General features: G+C 49.1%; 1 protein-coding gene across 9 annotated transcripts in view; it reads right to left on the bottom strand.

The window, feature by feature from the left end:
• Positions 1 to 21,086, bottom strand: part of KATNIP (katanin interacting protein) — a 243,581-nt gene that overhangs the window by 24,824 nt on the left and 197,671 nt on the right. For all 9 annotated transcript variants that reach the window (XR_008373188.1, XM_053554667.1, XM_053554668.1 and 6 more), the window contains 4 exons: positions 9,131 to 9,992; positions 2,497 to 3,222; positions 1,518 to 1,723; positions 239 to 317 (listed from right to left, as the gene is read on the bottom strand). Coding sequence is in view for 8 of the 9 variants with exons in the window: in XM_053554667.1 (XP_053410642.1) it covers positions 239 to 317; positions 1,518 to 1,723; positions 2,497 to 3,222; positions 9,131 to 9,992 (1,873 nt within the window). In the remaining variant the exon portion in view is untranslated. The remainder of the gene's footprint in view (positions 1 to 238; positions 318 to 1,517; positions 1,724 to 2,496; positions 3,223 to 9,130; positions 9,993 to 21,086) is intronic.

Below are 21,086 nucleotides of genomic sequence, written 5' to 3' on the forward strand. Positions count from 1 at the left end.
AGGCAAATTGCAAAGAGGGCCCCCTCCTCTGGAGTGGTGCGGCCCTGCTAAAGACAGTGAGTTGAGCACCAGCTGATCTCGGCCCCCACTTGCCCCACAGCCCGATGTCTTTGAACAGTGTACAACCTGCCCAACCTTGCCCAAAGTCCCAGGAAACCTTATCCCAAGTGACCATAACTCTTCCCAACCTGTAAAAGGCTTCCTTCCACCTGACACTGCCCCAAAAGCTGGTACTCACAGATCCCATGGTAGATGCCTGGCTCTGGCGTGGCGACTGCAGGGACAGAGGAGTTGGGTGGCAGCTCTAGCTCTAGGACCTGCACATGGGTTGGGGGAAAAGCAGAGGAGAAAGACGGTGGTTTTGGTGATACCCACAATACTGGCTGGCTTTTTTTCCAGATTCCACTGCCCACTCCATACCCAGGTAAGTCCTTTTGCCTTTTCTTGGATTTTCTGCCTTTGTAGAGCTCCATTATCAGTGATATGAACAGGCCCAGAAAGGCTTGGGTGTCTGAATCCTTGCTGGTAACTGTTATTGGTAGGGAAGGAGCTTGATGCTAACAGCAAAGATGTTTACATTTTCTTGAATAGAAAAGGACTCAATAAATGTTTACCTACTGATCTAGAGGAAAAGAGGAAGGAGGGAAGAAGGGAGAAGGTAAGGAGAAATGGAGAAAGAAATCAAACTACAGAGAGTGGTTTTCAACCTTGGCTGTTCATGAATCAGAATCTATCTCTAGGAGTGGGGACCAAGGCACGAGCATTTTTAAAGCTCCCCAGGTGATTCCCATGGGTAGCCAGTATAAAGAATCCAGGTCTACAGAGTCAAAAGTGGGTTGCCATACCCTACTTCTCGGGCCTCATGTATAAAGTAATTGCTCATTATTTCTCTGCATCATAAATTAGGTACTTCTACTACTTTACAGAAGGAAAATTGAGAGGCAAAAAGATGTGGAGTTGTTGATCTTCCACAAAATGGAGAGAGGGATCCTTCCCTGCCCTGACAGAGCTGGGCTCCAGCAAAGTCGCTGGAGGACCTTTATCATTTGGAAAATAGTTTCTATTCAAAGGGCTGTCATGGTGGTTAAACACAGTATCACTGGGCACCCTGCTTGGATCATGGTAAATGCTCAAGAAAGCATTGCTGTGATGATCACTATTTTAATTGTAACTCTCCCTATTAAAAGCATTTCTGGGCCTTCCATCAAAAACCACAGTGAGAGATCAAAACGCAACCCAAAGCAAAAATTCCCCTGAGACTGTCACCTCTAAATTACAGAGATGACACAGAGCTGATTTCTCCTGGCTTTGATTAAAATTTGAATACTTTCTTTACTTTGGTAAAAAAAAAATAATAATTAGAGAATGAAATATGACACACAGGACGAAAAAAAGGAAGGAGAAAAATGGGAAATGTCAAAACAGTAGCACCAGCAGCTTAAAGGATATCCATCTTAATTCTGAGTCAGGAGGAGAAACCTGCCCGAGGGGGCCCCAGCCCCCAGCTCTAGTCCTACCGGGTCACTGGCCCCCAGGCCGGCCTGGGTGAAGGGCTGCTCGTCTCTCTCGCCGTCAGCTGTGCTAGGTCTCCTCAGCTCCTCCTCGTATTGCAGGCTGCCCAAGCTCTCCACATCGACATCAAACATCTCATCAGAACAGAATATGGCTTCAAGAATGTCATCATCAGTGGTGAATAAGATCGTGTCTCCAAAGTGCTCTGGGGCTGATGTATTACCAAGAAGATGGAAGGCTCAACTCACCCCAAATCTCAATGAGTTGTAGGTTAAGAACCCACTCATCCACCTTTGTGCTACACAGCCCTAAACCACTGTTATTGATTTGTGTAAGTGAGCCTTATTATTCTTCACAAATTTGCAGATGGAACTTATTTACTGTAAGAACAGACAGACATAAAGAGGGGACCTAATATAATGAGAATCACTGTGAACTGTCATCGAGCCAGTGACATTTCTCTGGTGTGAGTGGACCAGTGTAGCAGATGCTGTGGGTTCCCCCCCGGGTCCCTGCTGATGCTTTCTGTGGAGTGCCTTGACTGGAGGGCGTGGGTGTCACACCTCCAACCTGGGCAGCCTGGCTCCAATGACTGACCGGCTGGTGGGGTTCCAGCAACCTCCTCCTTTGCCTTAAGGCAGAGGAGACCCTGCAATCTATGCTCCAGAGCTCCCCTGGGATCAGGCTGAGGCTGGGCTTCCCCTGAACCATCCTTGCCTAACTGCTTTGATTTCTCCTAAAAAAGTGCTCCCTCAGTCAGTCACCTGCCAAAGAATCCCCCTTATCAGACTGAGGTTCTAGAAACTCAAGCCGGGTACTTAAGGGGAAGTTTTAGTGAGGTCTGCTCTAGCACACCCATGCTGCAAGAGGTGAGGAGTGGGCCAGATCTCCTGGGTTTACCCAGTGGGTTTATTCCCCCCACACACAGACCCTCAGTGAGTAGTAGGTGGGGGCTTTGGGAACATTCTAACAGACATACTGTACCTCCCGTCAGGGTTCCCGTGGCCTTAGCGATTTCTCCTTCAAAGATGCACTGGGCGTCTAACAGCATTGTGACGTCCTTCACACCGCGGAAGGAATGTATCCGAGACTTATTGTAGTTCCAAATCCTGATCAGGGCGACGTGGCAAGGGTGCCTGAAGTGGATAGAGATGGAATAGGACCTGCCTGGCGTGAAGGGGGCCAGCCAGACGTGCATGTCATCTTGGGTCCTGTTCACCCCATCAATGAGGTTGGTGACCACTCGGGGGTCCTTCTCATTAGCTGGTAAGATATTGATGTCAGGGGGGTCTGCCTTAATGTTTGTAATTTGCACCGGCTCCCCTTTGGAGCTGAATATTTCTATTCCATTGAGGCCAACATAGTGTCTGTCTCCCCACGTAGAATGAATGTCGATGACCAAGTGCTGTCCATAAGGCAACACGGGGATTTTAAAGTCACTGCCGTCATCTGTGTCTCCAGAGCAGCCATCCTGCCCTTTTAACGGCTCTGTTTTCTCCTGCTTGCAGGGAGGCAGCTGGTTGCTGTGCCGGCTGCTCTTCTGCTGCTGCAGAAACTCATCCAGGATGTCCCCCTGGAACTCCATGTTGGAGATGCGACCCCGGTGGGAGCGGTCAAAGGCACTGAGGGAGTTCCAGGACTCATGCAGCGTGTGTTCCTGCTTGCTGTGCCACCTCAGCCATGGCGGAGTCCTTGAGGACCAGTTGTCTTCTGGAAGAAAGGACATAGGAGGGTGAAGCCCCTTTAGTGGCACATGTAGAAGGGGGTTTCCTTAGAGACTGTCTGATCCAGGGCTCTCAGCCCAGCAGGGCCACCTCTAAGGGGGTGTTCTAGAAACTAGTGGGGCTGCTCTTGGCTGTCTCGTCACCCAAGAGGCCCTCCTGGCACTTGATGGACAGGTGAGGTCAGGGATGTGACTATCTGCTCTGCTTGGGATGGCACAGAGCCTGGTCTCCTGTCCCACACAACTTTTAACTGACTGCTGGACACCAAGGTTGGGAAAAAATTATTTAGAATCACTCAGGTCTAGAACCTGGTGGTTTCTTTTACCAAACAAGGTATTTTTTAATAGATTTTTGAATTTCTACAAATGCAACTATCATGACTGGGGGCAACACTTGGTCCCGGGCATCTGAGTCAGCAAAGTGAGGGGTTTGTGCTTGAGGCTGACACTGTCACGTGACTCTAACGGTGCCTTCAAAGACAATTTAATGGCAGGTAGAAGGCTCATAAAAGAATGCTAAATGGGAAAAAAGCCAGATATGCAATTTTAGATGTATAATGTCCTAGTCTGGGTGACACGCACCAGTGTGTTAACAGCGACGTTCATGGTTTCCGGGTGGTGAGTAGGGAGGACTTTTATTTTCTTTCTTATAACTTTATCTTCTAAGTTCCCTACATGTATGACTTTTATAATCAAGAAAAAATGCTATTAAAAAAAGTCAACGAGCCACATATATTACAAGGTAGGGAATTCACTTCTTCATGTGGCTGAAGCCTGTGTCCCGAGCATGTGGAGGACACAGGCCCAGCCCTTGGGGGGTCGGCTCTGCAGGTCCTACTCTCCTCCATGGAAAATATGAAAGCTCCAGTGTGCACATCAAGCAGGGGCCTGCCTCATAGCCATGCCACGGCTAACCACCATCTGAGGGTGTCATTCTGGAAAAACAACAGCTGATGACACTGACATTCTGTTTTTTCTCTTTTCATATCGTACTGTGCCCTGCACTCCATTTTCTTCCTGTCTCCTAGGGGGCTTGGTGCCATCAATTATCTTCTCTCTCCAGAATCTTCAATCACTCCTTCCCCACTGGAACCTTTCCCTCTCTCTGCCTGCAGACATGCATAAATCTCTCCTACCTAAAAGAGAGGAAGAAAGAAAAAGAAAGCCGACCTGCTCCCGTGGCTCCCTCCAACCACTGTCCTATTTTCTCCCTTTTGTTCAGAGGCTCTGGCTTTCCCCATTACCAGCTTCTGTCAACCCCCTGCCACCTGGTGCCTCTTTCCAAGGTGACTGTGTCACTCACCCAAATTCTACAATGCCCTGATGTGGGGGATCCCCCACCTTCAGGCCTTCTAGACTAGCTCAATGCTGACAGCATCTTTCCAAGCAGGGTGTAGAGGGGCTACCTTTAAACTGGTGGTGCGAAGCTGGTGGCATGTAGGTATGGAGTTGCCAGGGGCCATTTTGATACACTGTGGGGGGGGTGGGACCAGCCTGACAATGAAGCCAACGTGGGGAACATGAGCTGAGAGATGGAGAGAGAGAGCTCCTGGATCTAGGCATGACTGAAGTCAAATTCCTGGTGGCTTTTTGTCCTTTGCATTTATAAGAGGACTGCAACTCCCTCAGTCCTCCACCGAAATGGCTTTCTCCAGGTGATCGATGACTCCCCAATCTTTGTCAGTGCTCAGTCCTGCTTGGCATCCTAGGCTCACCTCTTCCATTCCATATGCCCCCTCTCCTGACTTAGAAGGCACTAGACCTCCCTGGCTGTCTGTCTTCCTCGCTGATAGCTCCTCTCTCTCCATCACCGCAGTGCCCCCCTCCTACCCCCTCAGTCAGTGGGGCGGGCCCAAGGCCTCGGCCAGTCCTCTCCCAACACTGTCATCACTTCTCACCCTCTTCTGTCTCCTGGCTCCCAGGAGGTACTGCTCAACTTTTCACATCCCATTCTGCCTTCTCCACCCCAGGCGCTATCTTCCGACTCCATCCATCCCTTGAGAGGCCCAGATATATCCACTCTGTCACTTCAATCTCCCTGCACCTGAAAGAGTTTGTCATGACCCCTCTAGTTAGCATTGCCTCTTTCGCATAGAAAATCAAGACAACCCAACTCACCACGCCTACAGGATCCTGAGCATAGCCCCTGCTGACTTCTGCATCCTCCTCCAACAACCATCTGCTCCAGCCATGCTGGCCCTCTAGGCACACCCAATACCTTTGCACCCTGGTAGAAATGCAAGGCCTACAGATGTCACTTAGCTGGCTTTTTTCATCACCCATCTCCTTGGGAAGGCCTTCTTTACTACCTCTGCTCCCTGATGTGCCCTAGTGCCTCCCTCAGCACCTAGCATCTAGTACCTGGAAATGCCAGTGAAGGGATGGACTGTTGGCACCATCCTTTCTGCATCTCCTGGGATCAGGCCTGGAGGCCAAGGGGGCCCACACACACCTGTCAGTTCTGCACCTTCCTCTCCCCTCCTTCTCACCTGCCACTTAAAAAGACACCAGAAGTTTCATCCATCCTCCCCTTCCAGGCAGGAGGCTTAACATCTGGCAGAAGAAACTATCCATATGGATTACCATGACTTCAGTTTATGTGACTTGATTTCTACTGACTCAAATGAATGGCCTGGGTCTGTCTGCAAGTACGCTAAGGAGATGGCACCACATGTCATGTGTCAGGGACTCAGCCTGGGTGTGTGAGACAGGCAGGGACTTTGCTTTCATTCTGCATGTGCTTTCTAATCTATTCTCCCTGAGTTGTGTGCTCTCAGTTTAAAAGCAGAGAAGTGTAGTCTTGCTCCTGGACCTCTTAGATGTGATAGCTGGCTGGCGGCCTATGTGTCTCTCCATCTGCAGGAGAACACACTCCTTGCCACTCCTTGGGCATCAGTGCTCTGTCCTGTCATTGCCAACAATCTGAACAGACAGCAGAAAGCTGCTGCTTCAATCTGCAGTCAACACAGTCTGGGAGGGACCACCAATTATGAGATGACAGTATCAAAGATTCCAAAATGCTCCTGGGTTGAGACTAAGAGGAACTATGAAGCTTTGACTTTTAGTTTATCAAAATCAACTATGCCAATCAAAGTATATACAAAGACATTACAGAGCCATGTTTATTCTAGTAAACTACTCTACAGCCATTGCTGATTGGACAATGATTGGGTACTTGACCCAAGTGGACTGATGAGCTTCTCCCTTGAGATGGTGGAACTGATTGCTGGAAGAAGAACGGGAACATAGTCACTTTAGGGCTATGAGGCCATTTCCTGCCCTATGAATAGAGCAAAGAAAGCTGATCTCAGGAGGAAAGTGTGGAAAATTGGACCCATAGGGAAGCAGAGGTAGGGCCAAGCAGCCCTGGAGAGACAGGGCCTCCTTGGTTCCTCTGGCTTTCTGGTTTCTTGCTCTGGTTCTGTGACAAGAAGCTATACTTCCTACCTTTGGGGTCAAGGAACTCCTTGAGCATTCTCAAATTAATACTCTCTTTACTGCTCAAGTAATAAATTATCAGATCTCATTTACTGTAGCTAACTGACCCCTGATGAAGATATCTCTGAAATGCAGATGACATTCAATGAGATGCTCTGTTAGGCAAAAGGATTCCCAGGCTCTCCCTTACATGGTGACAACACAAGTCCAATCCAAGGGAAGAATTTGGGCACTCACTCATCCTGCAAGTGTCGTTGGAGGGCTTGGCCTGCACCTTTCCTGAAAGGCCCAGCTACCGGGTTATGCTCTAAGTAATGCATAGTTTAAGACTTCTAAGCACCTTTCCTTTTTAGCATGACCAGCTTAACAAGCATTAAACCTCAAGGGCTCAGTTTTTAATGTGTCATTGAACCAAGCACTGAAATGCCTAGAAAGAAATTAAAGTGAGACAAAGTCTTCTAAAGTTAGAATAATGCCTGTCACCTTGGAACTCCCAGAGGCTCTGCAGGTCTGTTTATTGGGAAAGCTTGTGATTGCCTGGCTCTCCTGGGTTGGGCTGCTGGCAACAGCTGTGATAACAGGGCACTGTAGTGATCTGAAGCATGTGCACTGGAGATGGCCAGCCTGGGTTAGAATCCTGCTCTAACCCCTACTGGTCCTGACCTGAAGAAAATTATTTCAACCTTGCATTCTCTTTGTGGTGAGGCTTAAAGTTCACTCAGGTGACATGCCTGAACAGGGTCTGGCTACTGCAAGTACACCACGCATGTGGCTGTCACTCAGCCTTATACCATCCTCCCTCCCACACGGCAGAGGACCTGCCATGAGCCAGGCACCTGCCCTCAGAGAGCCCTTTGACTCTTCCCTTCCACTCTACTCTTCCTCCTGATACCCAGCCTCTGTGTTAAACCTCAGAAGGGGCAAGTAGCAAAAACTCTGCAAGGCTGGGGAACCAGCGGGCAGCTGCGCACAGGGAGGCACTCAGAGTCTGATGTATCAGGTATCTGTCTACCAGATTCTTCCCAATAGACTAGATGGTGATTTGATTTATTAAAAAAAAAAAAAAAAAAAGTGTGTCAGTTTTACATACAGATGCACCACCTAGAGGCAGAAGCACAGAGTGGGGTGATGATGGAGGCAATGATGAAACCAACAGCTGACATCTCTTGGATGATCCCATGTGCCAGACACTGTGCCAGAAGCTAGACACGTGTGACGTCATTTGATCCTCCAGCGCCCCTACAGGTACTGTTAGCGTCATTTTACAGATGAGGAAACTGAGGTTCAGAGGAGTTTCAGAAGCTACCCAGGTGTGGGCTGGAAGTAACAGAGCCAGGCAGTCTTGTCCTCCAATGTGGTAAGGGTGGGGTTAAATGCAGAGGATCTAGTGGGGAGCCCTGGCTTGGTGGGTCTCAGTGCTCTGTGGATGGTAAAGGACATCCACATTCGAGCTAATGTTGAAACAACAGCTACCACTCACTGAGCACTCTCCACATGCCAGGCCCTGTGTCACTATTTAGAAGCCATTGTCTTATTCATTCCTTGAAACACTGGAAGGCGGCGGGGGTGGGGTGGGAGTTGTTCCCATTTTACAGATGAAAACCCTGAGGCTCAGAGAGTAGAGTGCCTGCTAGAGATCCCAGATCTGTAAGTAACAGAGTTTGGATTCAAGTGGTGTGACCCTGGCTGCTATGCTACACGCCTTCCCAGCAGCCAAATCTGAGTACAAATATTGAGAATCCCAGCCCTTAACAGATGCTCCTTTCAGAACTGGGAGTGTCTGTGGAGATAATCTATTGCAAAGTTCACAAAGCTCTCATGGTGAGTCCTGCTGGCAGACGTGACTTTTTTGACATGCACAGTGGTTAAAAATAATTTCAATCAATTGGCAATGTTGAAAAATAATATACCACATATCTGGCTTCTCTTGAAAGAAGGAAAAGTGAAGTCTGGCACACTGGCCTTATATTCCCTAGTGACAACTGGAAGTCTAAGTGGAGCAGCAGCTGCCCCTTTAGGGTATCAGCCCTCCCAGTTTGCCAAACTCCTCACCACTCTCTGTGCTACTTCTGACACCCAGACAAGTATCAATTGCTGTGTGTCATCACACTTGTGTTATTTTTCCAACAGTACAGTTAGGACAAAGTGAAGTAGTTAGAGATCAATGTCTCTATTAAAGGTAAAATAACACAAGTCTGAGTTAGAAAAGCCACGTGTTATAAGAAAAATGGGCAAAGGGACATATCTTGGTGGCAATGACAAGTATATCTATGAGTTTACCATGCAAAAATGTGTCTTGCCCATTTCACTCATTTATGCTACTTTCCTGGCCCCCGAGTGCATGTGTGACCCCTAGTGGAGAACAATCTCATTTTACAGATAAGAAAACTGAGGTTCAGGGAGCTAAATGGCTCTCTGCCAGTAAGAGGCACAGGGATGATGGTGGCTGGAGCTTACCTCTGCTAGCTGGCCAGTCGTCACCATGACTACTGCTGACAGTATCCTTCTTCATGCTCCTCCTCCCACTCGCAGGGCGCTCCCTGGTCGGGGGCTTGGTAAAGATGTCTAAGTCATCGCTGCAGACTTTGGGGGTTTCCCTGTGGGGTCTCTCACCAGCAATGACATTCCAGCTGGTCACCCGCCCTTGCTCACACTGGGGGCCTTTATCCCCGGCTTCGTTCTCTCTGGGACCCTCGCCAATGACACTGTCTGACAAAAGCCTGCCTTTCCAGTCCAGGGGCTTCTGAGGACTAAGCCACAGGGGTCTTGGTTTCCCATCTTCCTGCTTCCTGCCTTTCCCTGTGGGAGAAGGTTGTAACCAGGATGGGGCTTTCGCAGGAGGCTCAGAGATTTTTCTGCCTGTGAGATTTTCCAGTTGTTGGATCAGAGAGGACTCCTCGTCAAGAGGAGGGCAGTTCACAGGTGGGGAGGCGGCAGGGGCACCAAGCATGTCACCCTTCAAGGCAGAGGCCGCTGGCCATCTTAAATCTTCTTCTAACTTGGACACACTGTCTTTCATGCTATCACCAGATAAATTTCCTTGTGAAGAAGGCTTCATATCCACTAATTCTTCAGCTGGCTGCGAGCGACTGAGACTGAGCTCCTTGTCCCCATCTGTGCCAGGCATCTTGGGGGCATCTTTACTTTCCTCCGAGCCAGCATGCACGGCGTTCTCGTTTCTCTCACCCTCCTCTTTCTTTGGGCTGACAGGGATGCTCTGGTCAGCCGGAGCCTCCCCGCCCCCTTTGTCTAACTTGCCATCGAAGATGAGGCTTTTGTTGACATAAAGCTTCACGTTCTTGGCACCAATGTCGAGATCCTAAAAACACAAAATTTAACAAAATGAAGATGCATGGCACCAGACCGATGTGTCACATTTTGGAAGTAGAAGATACCAAAAAAGGAAAAATGTGAAATGCTAGAAACGTGAGCTTTATAAAAACCCCAGCACTGGGGGTGTTAGACAAGGCTCAGCCTCATTTCTGTGTGAACCATTACCTACTCTATAAATCAAAGGACTTTCACAAAGAGAGACGGCCTCAGTCGCTGTCTTCGTCATCATTACCACCTGGCGGGACATTCGTAACAGCCTACTAATTGGTCTCCCCGCTTCCCAGCTCTTGCTACTTCAACCTCAACTTCACATTGCCGCCAGAGTTCATTTTCTCCCAGAGCAAATCTGCCCAGTCACTCCCCTTTGTGAAATCCTTCATGTTTTTCCACTGCTAATAGCAGCAGTTCTTTTAAGCATGGGTCCTCAGCCGCCCGCCAAGGGAAGCCTGGCATGCATCTAAAATGCAGATTCCTTGGGCTCCATGGTATCAAATTCTGGGTGCCCTGAATGCAAAGCCTGAGACAAGGACTTGGGTGCAAGTAGCTCATGTGGCAGGTGATCCCAAGAGGAAGTGGAAAAAGTAAGATAGGGCGGGACAAAACCCCTAAAATTTTGAGCTGGTCACTCTGCTCTCTGAGGAACCCCAAGAATGCCCCGAAGAAACGCCCCTGCAAAGACTGAGGAATTTACTCACTGCCTTTGGGGACACTGATGCCCACACATGTTCACAAGCCGGAGCAGAGTCTGTGGAAGAAGGTCTGGTGGCAGCTGAGGTAAAGCCTTGTCACCATGACGGGTGTTTGTGGGGGCTGCCCCCCACCTGCTGTGGCTGCAGTCAGAGGCCAGCTGAGGGGAGGCGCTGTGGGGGCCACTGCCTCCAGGGTGGCCTCTAGGGAGTCTCTGCACTCGTGACAAGTTCTCTAGAGGAAGCCTTTGCAGGAGGAGGTGGAGAACCAGGCAATGGCATAACTTCCAAACCCCTGTGTGTGACACACAGCAACCTTCACAAGGGGCCCTATCTAGTTTTCCTGTCTCCTTGTTTCCCCATAACGTGTGTGCCCCCATGTCACGAGATGTTCAATGCTCCTCTGTTTATCCTTTTTTTCTTTTTTATTAAATCATAGCTGTGTACATTAATGCGATCATGGGGCACCATACACTGGTTTTATAGACTGTTTAACACATTTTCATCACACTGGTTAACATAGCCTTCCTGGCATTTTCTTAGTTATTGTGTTCAGACATTTATATTCTACATTTACTAAGTTTCACATGTACCCTTATAAGATGCACCGTAGGTGTAATCCCACCAATCACCCTCCCTCCGTCCATCCTCCCCCTCCCTCCCTCTCCCCCTTTCCCCTATTCTTAGGTTATAACTGGGTTATAGCTTTCATATGAAAGCCATAAATTAGTTTCATAGTAGGGCTGAGTACATTGGATACTTGTTCTTCCATTCTTGAGATACTTTACTAAGAAGAATATGTTCCGGCTCCATCCATGTAAACAGGAAAGAGGTAATCCTCTGTTTATTCTTAAAATAAAATCACACCTCTTCTTGCTGCTGTGTCTTGTCCTTTTTACAACAAAACACTTTCTTTTAAATAGCTTTATCGAGGGATGTGATGCACACCTCACACAATCAACTGTGCATACCAAAGGGTACATCTGGGCAGGTTTTAACACGTATGTACACTCTCAAGAGAACGAACAGGCCCAACCCCTCCCTCCCCTCCGCCCCAGCCCCAAGACACCAACAAGCTACTGTCCCTCCTCTCCCATCGTTAGCCTTTTCTAGAATTTTTATTTAAAGGAATCATGCGGTGTGCACTCTTCTTTGCCTGGTTCTCTTACTCAGCATAACTACACTGAAATTCATCTGTGTTGTGTGAATTGATAGTTTTTCCCCTTTTTATTGCTATGAAATATTCCATTTACAGAAACACCCCAGGATTCATCTGTCACCCATACAGTGAAACTCTGAGAGCCCTGTCACTGTGGCCCGTCCTCCCATCTCCTATCGGTTTCGCCTTCACCTCCCAATGGAGACAATATCTAGGGTTAGAAATCGTCCTTGTTTGTTCCTGATGATCCTGATTTATACCTGTTGTCCTGGTGTAATCACCATAGAGTCCTCCCTTCACTCTCAGCAGTACCCTGGTTCTCACAGTAAATTACAGGGACCGGCCAACTGCCAAATCCCATGGAAAATTCCCAGTCCTCAGGGAGTACAGCAGCCCAGCAGTAATTGCGTAGTCAGCCACTCCTCCTTGAGGGATTTCCTTCCCTGGGCTTCTGTAGTTCTGCACCCTTCTGCTTTGCCTCCAGCCTCACTGGGTCCTCTGCTTCTGCTGGGCTCCTGAACTCACTCACTGGCTGGCCTTAGCCAGCCCCAGCCTCTACATACCACCTTGTGTCCATGCTTCTGAGTTATTTTATTTTATTTATTTATTTTTGAGACAGAGTCTTATTATGTTGCCCTTGGTAGAGTGCCGTGGTGTCACAGCTTACAGCAACCTCAAACTCTTGGGCTTAAGTGATCTCTTGCCTCAGCCTCCCAAATAGCTGGGGCTACAGGTGCCCGCCACAATGCCTGGCTATTTTTTTGTTGCACTTGTCATTGTTGTTTAGCAGGCCCAGGGCTGGGTTTGAACCTGCCAGCCTCAGTTATGTGGCTGGCACCGTAACCACTGTGCTACAGGTGCTGAGCCCTGTGAGTTATTTTAAAACTGTGACCCTGACCTCTCCACCAGACCCCAAGTGACCATTTGACTCCTGGACATCTAATGGGTATCTCAACTTTAAGATGCCCAAAACAGAATTCTTATATCACATTCCCCAAACCTAGTCTTCTCCCATCTTAAAGACGGTTCCACCACATGAGCAGTTGCCAAAAAAGCAGGGTTACCCTTGATCTTTCTCGCTTTTTCACTCACATATCCAATCCGCCAGCAAGTCCCTCAGCTCCATCTCCAAAACACACCTGAACTCTGGCCCCTTCTGCTGCCTCCCTTGCCTAGGCCACACCCTTGTCCTTGTGTCTCTCCTGGGGACACAACCATCACCTCCTACTGGTCTCTCTGCTTCCTCTCTGGACTCTGCCCCACCTTGCACATACACTTCATTTCTACACAGCAGCCAGATTTTCTATTTAACAACTTAAGTCAGATCATAGGAGCATCCTGTTTAAAGCTGCCCAGTGACTTCCTCCTACACTGATAGTGAATCCTAACTTCCTCCAGGGCCCTACCCCCCAACCCCACCGGTTTCTCTGACTCCAGCTCACTCATCTCAGGCACTCTGGTCTGACAGCTGGACTTGATGCGGCCAAGCTCATTCCTGCATCAGACCTGTGCACTTGCCCGGACAGTTCTGCCCCAGCTGCCTGTGGCCTTGCTCAGCCTTATCTTCGAAGACCTGCCCTGCACCCCTCTGGAGCTGCACCTGCTCCTCAGGTCCCTTCCCCATCCCAGTGCCCTGTGTTAGCTCCTTTTCATCCCTGAAATAGTCTTATAGCTTTTTAACTTATTTATCATCTCTCACACTCAAAGTCTGAGACAGTCAAAGCCCTGCCTACCTTACCCAAAGGGCCACACATCAGCACTCACTCTGGAATTAATAAACGAATAAACATGGGCAGCTCCACTCTCTAGCAGAGTTCTGACAATGAATCTGATCAGAAAAACAGTGGCTTTGCTGTTTGTTTAGCCTCTGCATCACTCCCATCTCGCTTTGGTCTCTGATCTGCTCTTGGGATCTGAGACCTGAGACCCTAGAGATGTCCACCTGGACTTGTTCTCCTCCTTAGCTTCCTGAAAGCAAGGTGAGCAGGCACTGGCCAAATTGCAGCATCACTGAGTTGCAGAGGTTTCCGTAGCAATTTAGACTGAGAACCACCCAGCCTGTGCTACGCCACAGGGAGGAACTCGGCTTCAATCATCCAATTGCAGGATGGCAGGCTACTATTTGTTGACTGTCAAAAAAGTCGATTCTCAAAGCACTCGTTTACATGTTTATATGGATGCATTCTCTGTTTAGCAGAGACGCAGAGCAAGCGCGTGCTGTGAATTCATCAGGAAATAGCTATTGGAGAAGGACATCACAGGCAGCTTTCAATGACTACTTCCACAAAATTACTGCCACGGAGACATCTGGTGAGACACAAACATCCTCATTTAAAGAGGTGGTAGCGGGGGAAATGCCATCCAGTCCTGCATGGTCACAAGGCAGGCATCCTAGCTTTCCTAATGGGATGTCTGGCTCCCAAAGCACAGTTAGAGCCCCATCTGCCCTCCAGCCATCTGTTGCCCAGCTTCCACCAAGAGGTCTGGCTGAGAGGGGACCAGCAAAGGGAGGCAGGCTGAGGCAGGGGTGAGGCAGGGAAGAGAGCTAGGGACTCAGGTGGAAACCACCGGCAGTCGGGGGCCACGAGGAAGGAGGAGATGCACGCCCTGCCTGATGGGCTGAGACCAGAAATGTTTCTAGCTCTTTTAGGGCCAAAGGAGCCTTATGTGTGGGTGGATGTGGCCTGAGGATCCCTAGTAGGGAACAAGTACATATCATTTGTCTATATATTCTAAGTTAAAAAAAAGAAAAGATTGCATTGTCCATTCTCCATCCTGGGAACAACTCTGCAAGGTGGGCATTAGCTCCTTCTTATACAGATGAAGAAACTTAGGCTTGTGCCTATTCCGAAGTACACAGCTGGTATGCCCAAGGTCTTCACTGTCACCTCCCTCTGGGTCAAGCTAGACCCCGAGAAGGGCTCAGCTCTGCCCCAGGGAACCTGGCCACTGGCAGAAGCACCCACACCAGCTGGAACTCTGAGTTCACTTTCTTTCTTCTTAAAAATAAGTCCCTATAGCAGCGGTTCTCAACCTGTGGGTCGCAACCTTCGTAACAATGAAAATACATACTGCATATCAGATATTTACATTATGATTCATAACAGTAGCAAAATTAGTTATGAAGTAGCAACGAAAATAATTTTATGGTTGGGGGTCACCACAACATGAGGAACTGTATTAAAGGGCCGTGGCATTAGGAGGCATTAGGAAGGTTGAGAACCACTGCCCTATAGGCTGGGCACCGTGGCTCATGCCTGTAACCCTAGCACTCTGGGAGGCCGAGGCAAGAGGATTGCTTGAGTTCAGGAGTTTGAGACCAGCCTGAGCAAGAGCAAGACCCTGTCTCTACTAAAAATAGAAAAATTAGCTGGGTGTGGTGGCTCCTGTAATCCCAACACTCTGGGAAGCTGAGGGAGGTGGAATGCCTGAGCTCATGGGTTCCATATAGCCTGAGCCAGAGCGAGACCACGTCTCTAAAAATAGCTGGGTGTTGTGGTGGGCACCTGTAGTCCCAGCTACTTGGGAGGCTGAGGCAAGAGAATTGCTTGAGTCCAAGAGTTTGCTGTGAGGTTGCTGTGAGCTATGACACCACGGCACTCTACCGAGGGTGACAGAGTAAGACTCTGTCTCAAAAAAAAGAAGAAAAGAAAAAGACAAATTAGCCAGGCATGGTGGTGGGTGCCCATAGTCCCAGCTACTCAGGAGGCTGAGGCAGAAGGATTGCTTGAACCCAGGAGGCTGAGGTTGTTGTGAGCTAGGCTGAACCACAGTGGGGCAACAGAGCAAGACTCTATCTCAAAAAAAAAAGTCCCTGTGGACCAAATGTCTCTCACCCACACCCTGGCTGCCTCCTCCACTGGGTGGCATGTGTGTGTATGTGTGCGTGTACTCGCATCCATCCAGACTTGTTTTATATATATATATATATGTACATATCATGTAAGTGTCATTATACCCCAAGGGCTGTATGACATCCACTTCTGCACCGTGGAAAAGACGGAGTGAGGTCCTAATTCCTCAGCATCCCCTCAGTAAAGGCATAAGGAACATCTTTAGGGAAGGATCCAGACGGCAGATCTCTCCCCTAAAGAACCAGCCTGCTTCCTCCTTTCTAGTAACCATGGCTCTAACCCTGGGCTCTTTCTTCCTTTGCCCCAGCTTCACAAAGTCCACAGGGAAATTCCATCCTGCCAACTACATTAACCTTTAGAACCATGTATGTGCAAGTTTTTTGCTCCCTTGGTGTGAATATTTTCTTCCTTGTTTAACTGGTTACTGTCATGCCTTTTGTTGATGTTGACTCAAACCCCCTTTGCAATGGGTTTTCAAAAGGACATTTTGAAACCCTGTGGCTGGAGTGTGGTTAATGGGAGCACTTTTCCTAGTCCACATTTCGCCTTTATCATCCTTTACAGTTGACGAGAACTAACCATGCAGAGTCTGTAGTGCATTTTGAATACAACAATATTAATATTATTTCGATCTAAGTAATTAGTTAACTTGGCAAGGCTACTTTCCTCCCCAGCCGGGTGCAGAATGGCATGTCTCTTCCAATGAACACATGGCTGTTCAACAAAGATTAATGGCAGTGCAGTTCCACTGTGACAGCTACCAAAGCAGAGCTGTGGGCTTTAGCACTCGCACGTCTCCTTCCCCCGAGACAAGCACCTGTCAGCGCAGCCAGCACAACCTCAAGAGAAGTGTCTGGAGCAAAGCATTGGCTGGGCCTAAATACCGAATCCTCTGGGTAGGCCCATTAAAGCCAGCTCTTCCTTGGCCTGGATACACATCTGCTTGGGTCGGGCTTCCTTCGTGCACTGCCCTGGGAACCATGCAGACAGCGATGCCCATGAGCTGCTGCCTCTCCTTGCTCTTTTCCCAGAAGTGCCAGCTCCAGAACAGGAGGGAGCCAGGAGCTTTGGGCTGACTGGAGGGGACCTGGGGTTTGCCTCCCAGGCCCACTGCTTCTGCCCTGACTGCAGGTTTGTCAAGGCATGGGGTGACTTGGGGGAGTGGGGTGCTTTGGGGGAGTGTGCTGCTGCCCAGAGACAGCCCACCCATGCCCAACGCTGATTCCTCCAGGAAGCCCTGGGCTCCCTGTCTGTCCCTCCTCCCCGATTCCAGTTGAATGGAGGGTCTTCCTCTGGGCTGTCAGAGTTGGGCTTCCAACCAACTGGCTCCCTGTACCTATTACTAGCCAAGTGTCTGCATGTGCATGCCTGTGCTTGCCCGAATGCATGAACTCCAAGAACAGGGGATGGGCCTGTTTCTATCTTGAAGCCTTGTTCTGGAGACCAAATTTGCTCCTTCCCTTGAGTGAAAAGTTACAGGGAGCTCTGGGGAGTTGACCTCCATGGCCTTTTACATGTCCCTGGGAAGAAGAGCAGTGAAAAGCATGCTTGGTGATGTGAACATTTAATTTTCTTAATGAAGAACATAGTGGTACATGATGACATTTGACAAGGACCTACAACATGCCAGGCTCTGAGCAGATCACTCTGTGTCCACTGAACATCACAGACATGAACTGGATGGCACCGGACAGATTAGATCAGAAGCTGGTGGCCCTACAACTGAACTCATGCTGGTTTAGCCACAGTCCATTTACTAATCTCAGAATTAATTGAGAAAATTTAAAAATTGGGAGCTTTCGCATAACAACGTGCATTTCTGACCTCCTTTGAAATCTTGAGCCGCCTGGAAGCACCAGCCAGTGCCACAGTGCTGAGGAACGGCTGCCCTCCAGCAGAGCACAGGTCTCCCGCAACCACAGTGTCTCTCCATGAAAAGCAGGGCTGTGTAGTGGGCACCAGACTGCCTTCTAGTAATGTGATTACCACCAAGTTGCTCTGCTTTTCTGTGCCTCAGTTTCTCCACCTGGATATTGAGGAAATTGAGGCAGAACCAATCTCATAGGACTGCTATGCAGAACAGCAGAGCTGATATATGTAAAGGGCTTTAAATTCCACCTGCCACATGCTCAGGGAATGTGAGCTACCAGCACATCTTGTCCTCCATCTATTGCCTGGATTTACACACCCATCTAGGCTGGGTGCTGATGGTCAGCCCAGAGACGCCCCTGTAGGCCCAGTACAGCAACCACCCTGTTCCTGGCAGAGGCTCAAGGCAGGCATAGAGGAATCCCATACAATCCACTCTGGGCTGGGGCTTTTAATTACTCTTTTTACTTTAGGCCAACATTCCACTATGTCCAGGCTGAGGCCCTAATTTTTGCAATTTTATCCACCCAAACAGTATGGCGGTCCGTTGTGGGGTCCTGGCCAACGTGGGATGCAAAGCAAACAAGCAAGGGCCCTCTCCTGGAGGAGTTCATGGCCAGCTATTGATTGAGGGCTTGCAGGCTCAAATGTTTGTGCCTTACAGCCGTGGGGGTCTGTGAGCTGGAGGATATGCACCCCCGAGTGCAGAGGCAGGAGGGGCTACTCAGCTGTACCAAGTGAATGCCACGGAGGGGATTCTGCCAGCTCAGCATAGCCAATTTCTAAATATTGTTAAATGAGTCACAAGCTGTAAAACACCACGAGGGGCAAACAGCATACATCCGCAAAGTGGGTTTGGCTAGGGGGAGCCAGTTTATGGCATCTGAGGCTTAGTGAAGAAATCTGTTGGGATGCATGAGACCTGGGGCCTGGAGGGTATGGCTGGAGCCCCCTAGAAGGGGCCAAGGACAGGACAGGGCGGGAGGGCCGAGGGACGTTTGTGTGTGAAGTCAGGCTGAAGCAGAACCTTGATATTTTGAAAGGCAGGATTTGACATCAGTAGGGCCATATTCCAGGCACTGGGAGTGGTAGGAGCTGAGGCAGGAGGAGAGGAGAGTTTCATAGGGGCCAGAGGGAGATCATAGCTGCACAGGATGGAAGGGCTCATCTCCATCACATCACCACCACATGGCCCAGGCCGTGAGCTTACAGGGGCAGGCAGCCCAGCCTGTGACAATGGATAAGCCTTTGCTGATGAGAAGGGACTGGGCACATGGTGGGGGGAGTGGAGACGGGGACGAGGCCCATGGTGGGCAGAAAGGGAAGGACAAGTGCGAGGACATGTCGGCGGTTTGCAGAGTGGGAGTGACACTGCACTCCCAGGAATGACCAAAAAAACGGTCTGGTGGCCAGGCCTGTAGCTAGGATCTGAGGTTATGTCTCAAGGAAGATTCAGGTTTGGGAGATGATGAATAAATTCAGTAGCATGTGACTCTATGTTCTTAGAGAAAAAGAAAAAGCTCCTAGTTTGGGCATCATCGCCTACCCTCCCTGGTGAAAAATCACCAGGTAAAAACCTTCTGGAGAGCACACCTTAATTTCCAACTGGGACTCTAACCTTCTCTTAATCTAATTTCCTGTGGATAATGTAGGCCCACCTCCAGCAAGGCAGGTGTGCCCAAGGGGGTTTCATGAAGACATTCTCTTTCTGCAGGGAATGCTGCAATAAACAGTGAGTCTGATGTCAACAGGGTCCACCACCTGGAAGCTGAGGCTAAAGCCAGCAGAGAAGAAAGAGAAGTGATGGGGGAGGCAGATTCCTGATTTTGCCGTACCTAGAGCCAGCCACCCCAGACTCTTCTGCTGTAATATGAATTCTCTTTTGTGCTTATTCCAGTTTTAACTGTGTTTTCTGTTCTTTGCTACCAAAAGAATCCTAGCAAATACCCTAGCCCTGCTCCTTGAGAACTCTAGTCACTAGCCAGGGGTCCTCAAACTGTGGCCCGTGGGCCAAATGAGGCAGTATGATTGTATTTGTTCCCGTTTTATTTTTTTTACTTCAATATAAGATATGTGCAGTGTGCATAGGAATTTCTTCATAGTTTTTTTTTTTTAAAACTATAGTCCAGGGCAGCGCCTGTGGCTCAAGGAAGTAGGGCGCTGGTCCCATATGCTGGAGGTGGCGGGTTCAAACCCAGCCCCGGCCAAAAACCACAAAAAAAAAAAAAAACTATAGTCCAGCCCTCCAATGATCTGAGGGACAGTGAACTGGCCCCCTGTTCAAAAAGTTTGAGGACATCTGCAATAGACTGAGCTACTGACTCAGTCCTGGCCAAGGTTGGAGGAGGCCCATCCCCTGGGGGTCTGGGATTATCCTGCTATCGTGCTGCCCTGGGCCAGCACCTGCATGTGGGTGAGCAGCCTTCCCCTGCTCAGGCATCTGCACCCTGCCTCCATGGTCTGCATAGCACAGGACATGGGCCTCAGCTCCTACCCTGGTTCTCCATCTCCTTTCATTATTGCTTCAAGTAAAGGTTGGCTCTGAATCCCGATGTTCTTGGTAGGCCCTTCTTACCAGAGACTGCATTCTCTGCTCACCTCTCCTTCCTCTGCTGGCTGGGAGGCTGCTTCAGGCCTCAGCCTCCTGGGCCTTTCATAGCTACCCGCCTGCACCTGAGTGTGGACCCTGCCTACAGACCTCAGCAGCTGCATCCCACCCAGCAGCAACTGACAGTGGACTAGCCCACGCCTAAGGTCAACAGCTCGGGAAGATTCTCATACAACAGGGTCAGCACCTTTGCCACCAGCTGCCCTGCTAAATGCCACAATGCTTCCCAGACCCAACCATGCCCACACCCTGCTGTGGGCCATCATGCCATAGTGACTCAGCTGACCAGATGAAGGTTACACCTTTGACTTCGAGGTCATTGCCATATTTGGTCTTGGTTTGTATCCTGATCTAAACAAACCAAGTGTTAAAAAACAATTTTGAGACAATTAGGAATATTTAAATACAGAGTGGGTAATAGCGCCTAATAATTAATTATGGTCAGACACGCTGGTGGTATCAGGGTTATATAAAAATAAACAAACACATTTTTTTGTGTTAGAGATGTATACTAAAGAATTTATGAGTGAAATAGTGTGATAGCTACAATTTATTTTCAAATGTTAGGCAGATAGAAGAAACCAGAATGGCAGAATGTGTAGAACTACGGAAGCTGGTGATGGAAATACACTAATCTCTTCAGTTTTGCATTCATTTGAAAATTTCCTCCCAGAAAAAAGTACTGCTGAAAATGCAAATACTGGCATGGGATGAATTAAGTCTCCCTGAGGTGTACCTTCTGAGCACTGTTACCTTCAGCCAAGCCACCACCACCCTCAGCTGGACTATCCTTAGCTAGACGGTGCTGTCGGCCCTCTCTCTGGGCTCCCTTTTCCCTCCTCCATCCGTTTTCCAAACAGCAGCCAGAGTGGTCTCTTATATTCCTCAATCAGATCACGTTACC

The sequence above is a fragment of the Nycticebus coucang genome, chromosome 12 (genome assembly GCF_027406575.1).
Source record: "Nycticebus coucang isolate mNycCou1 chromosome 12, mNycCou1.pri, whole genome shotgun sequence".
Lineage (NCBI taxonomy): Eukaryota > Metazoa > Chordata > Mammalia > Primates > Lorisidae > Nycticebus > Nycticebus coucang.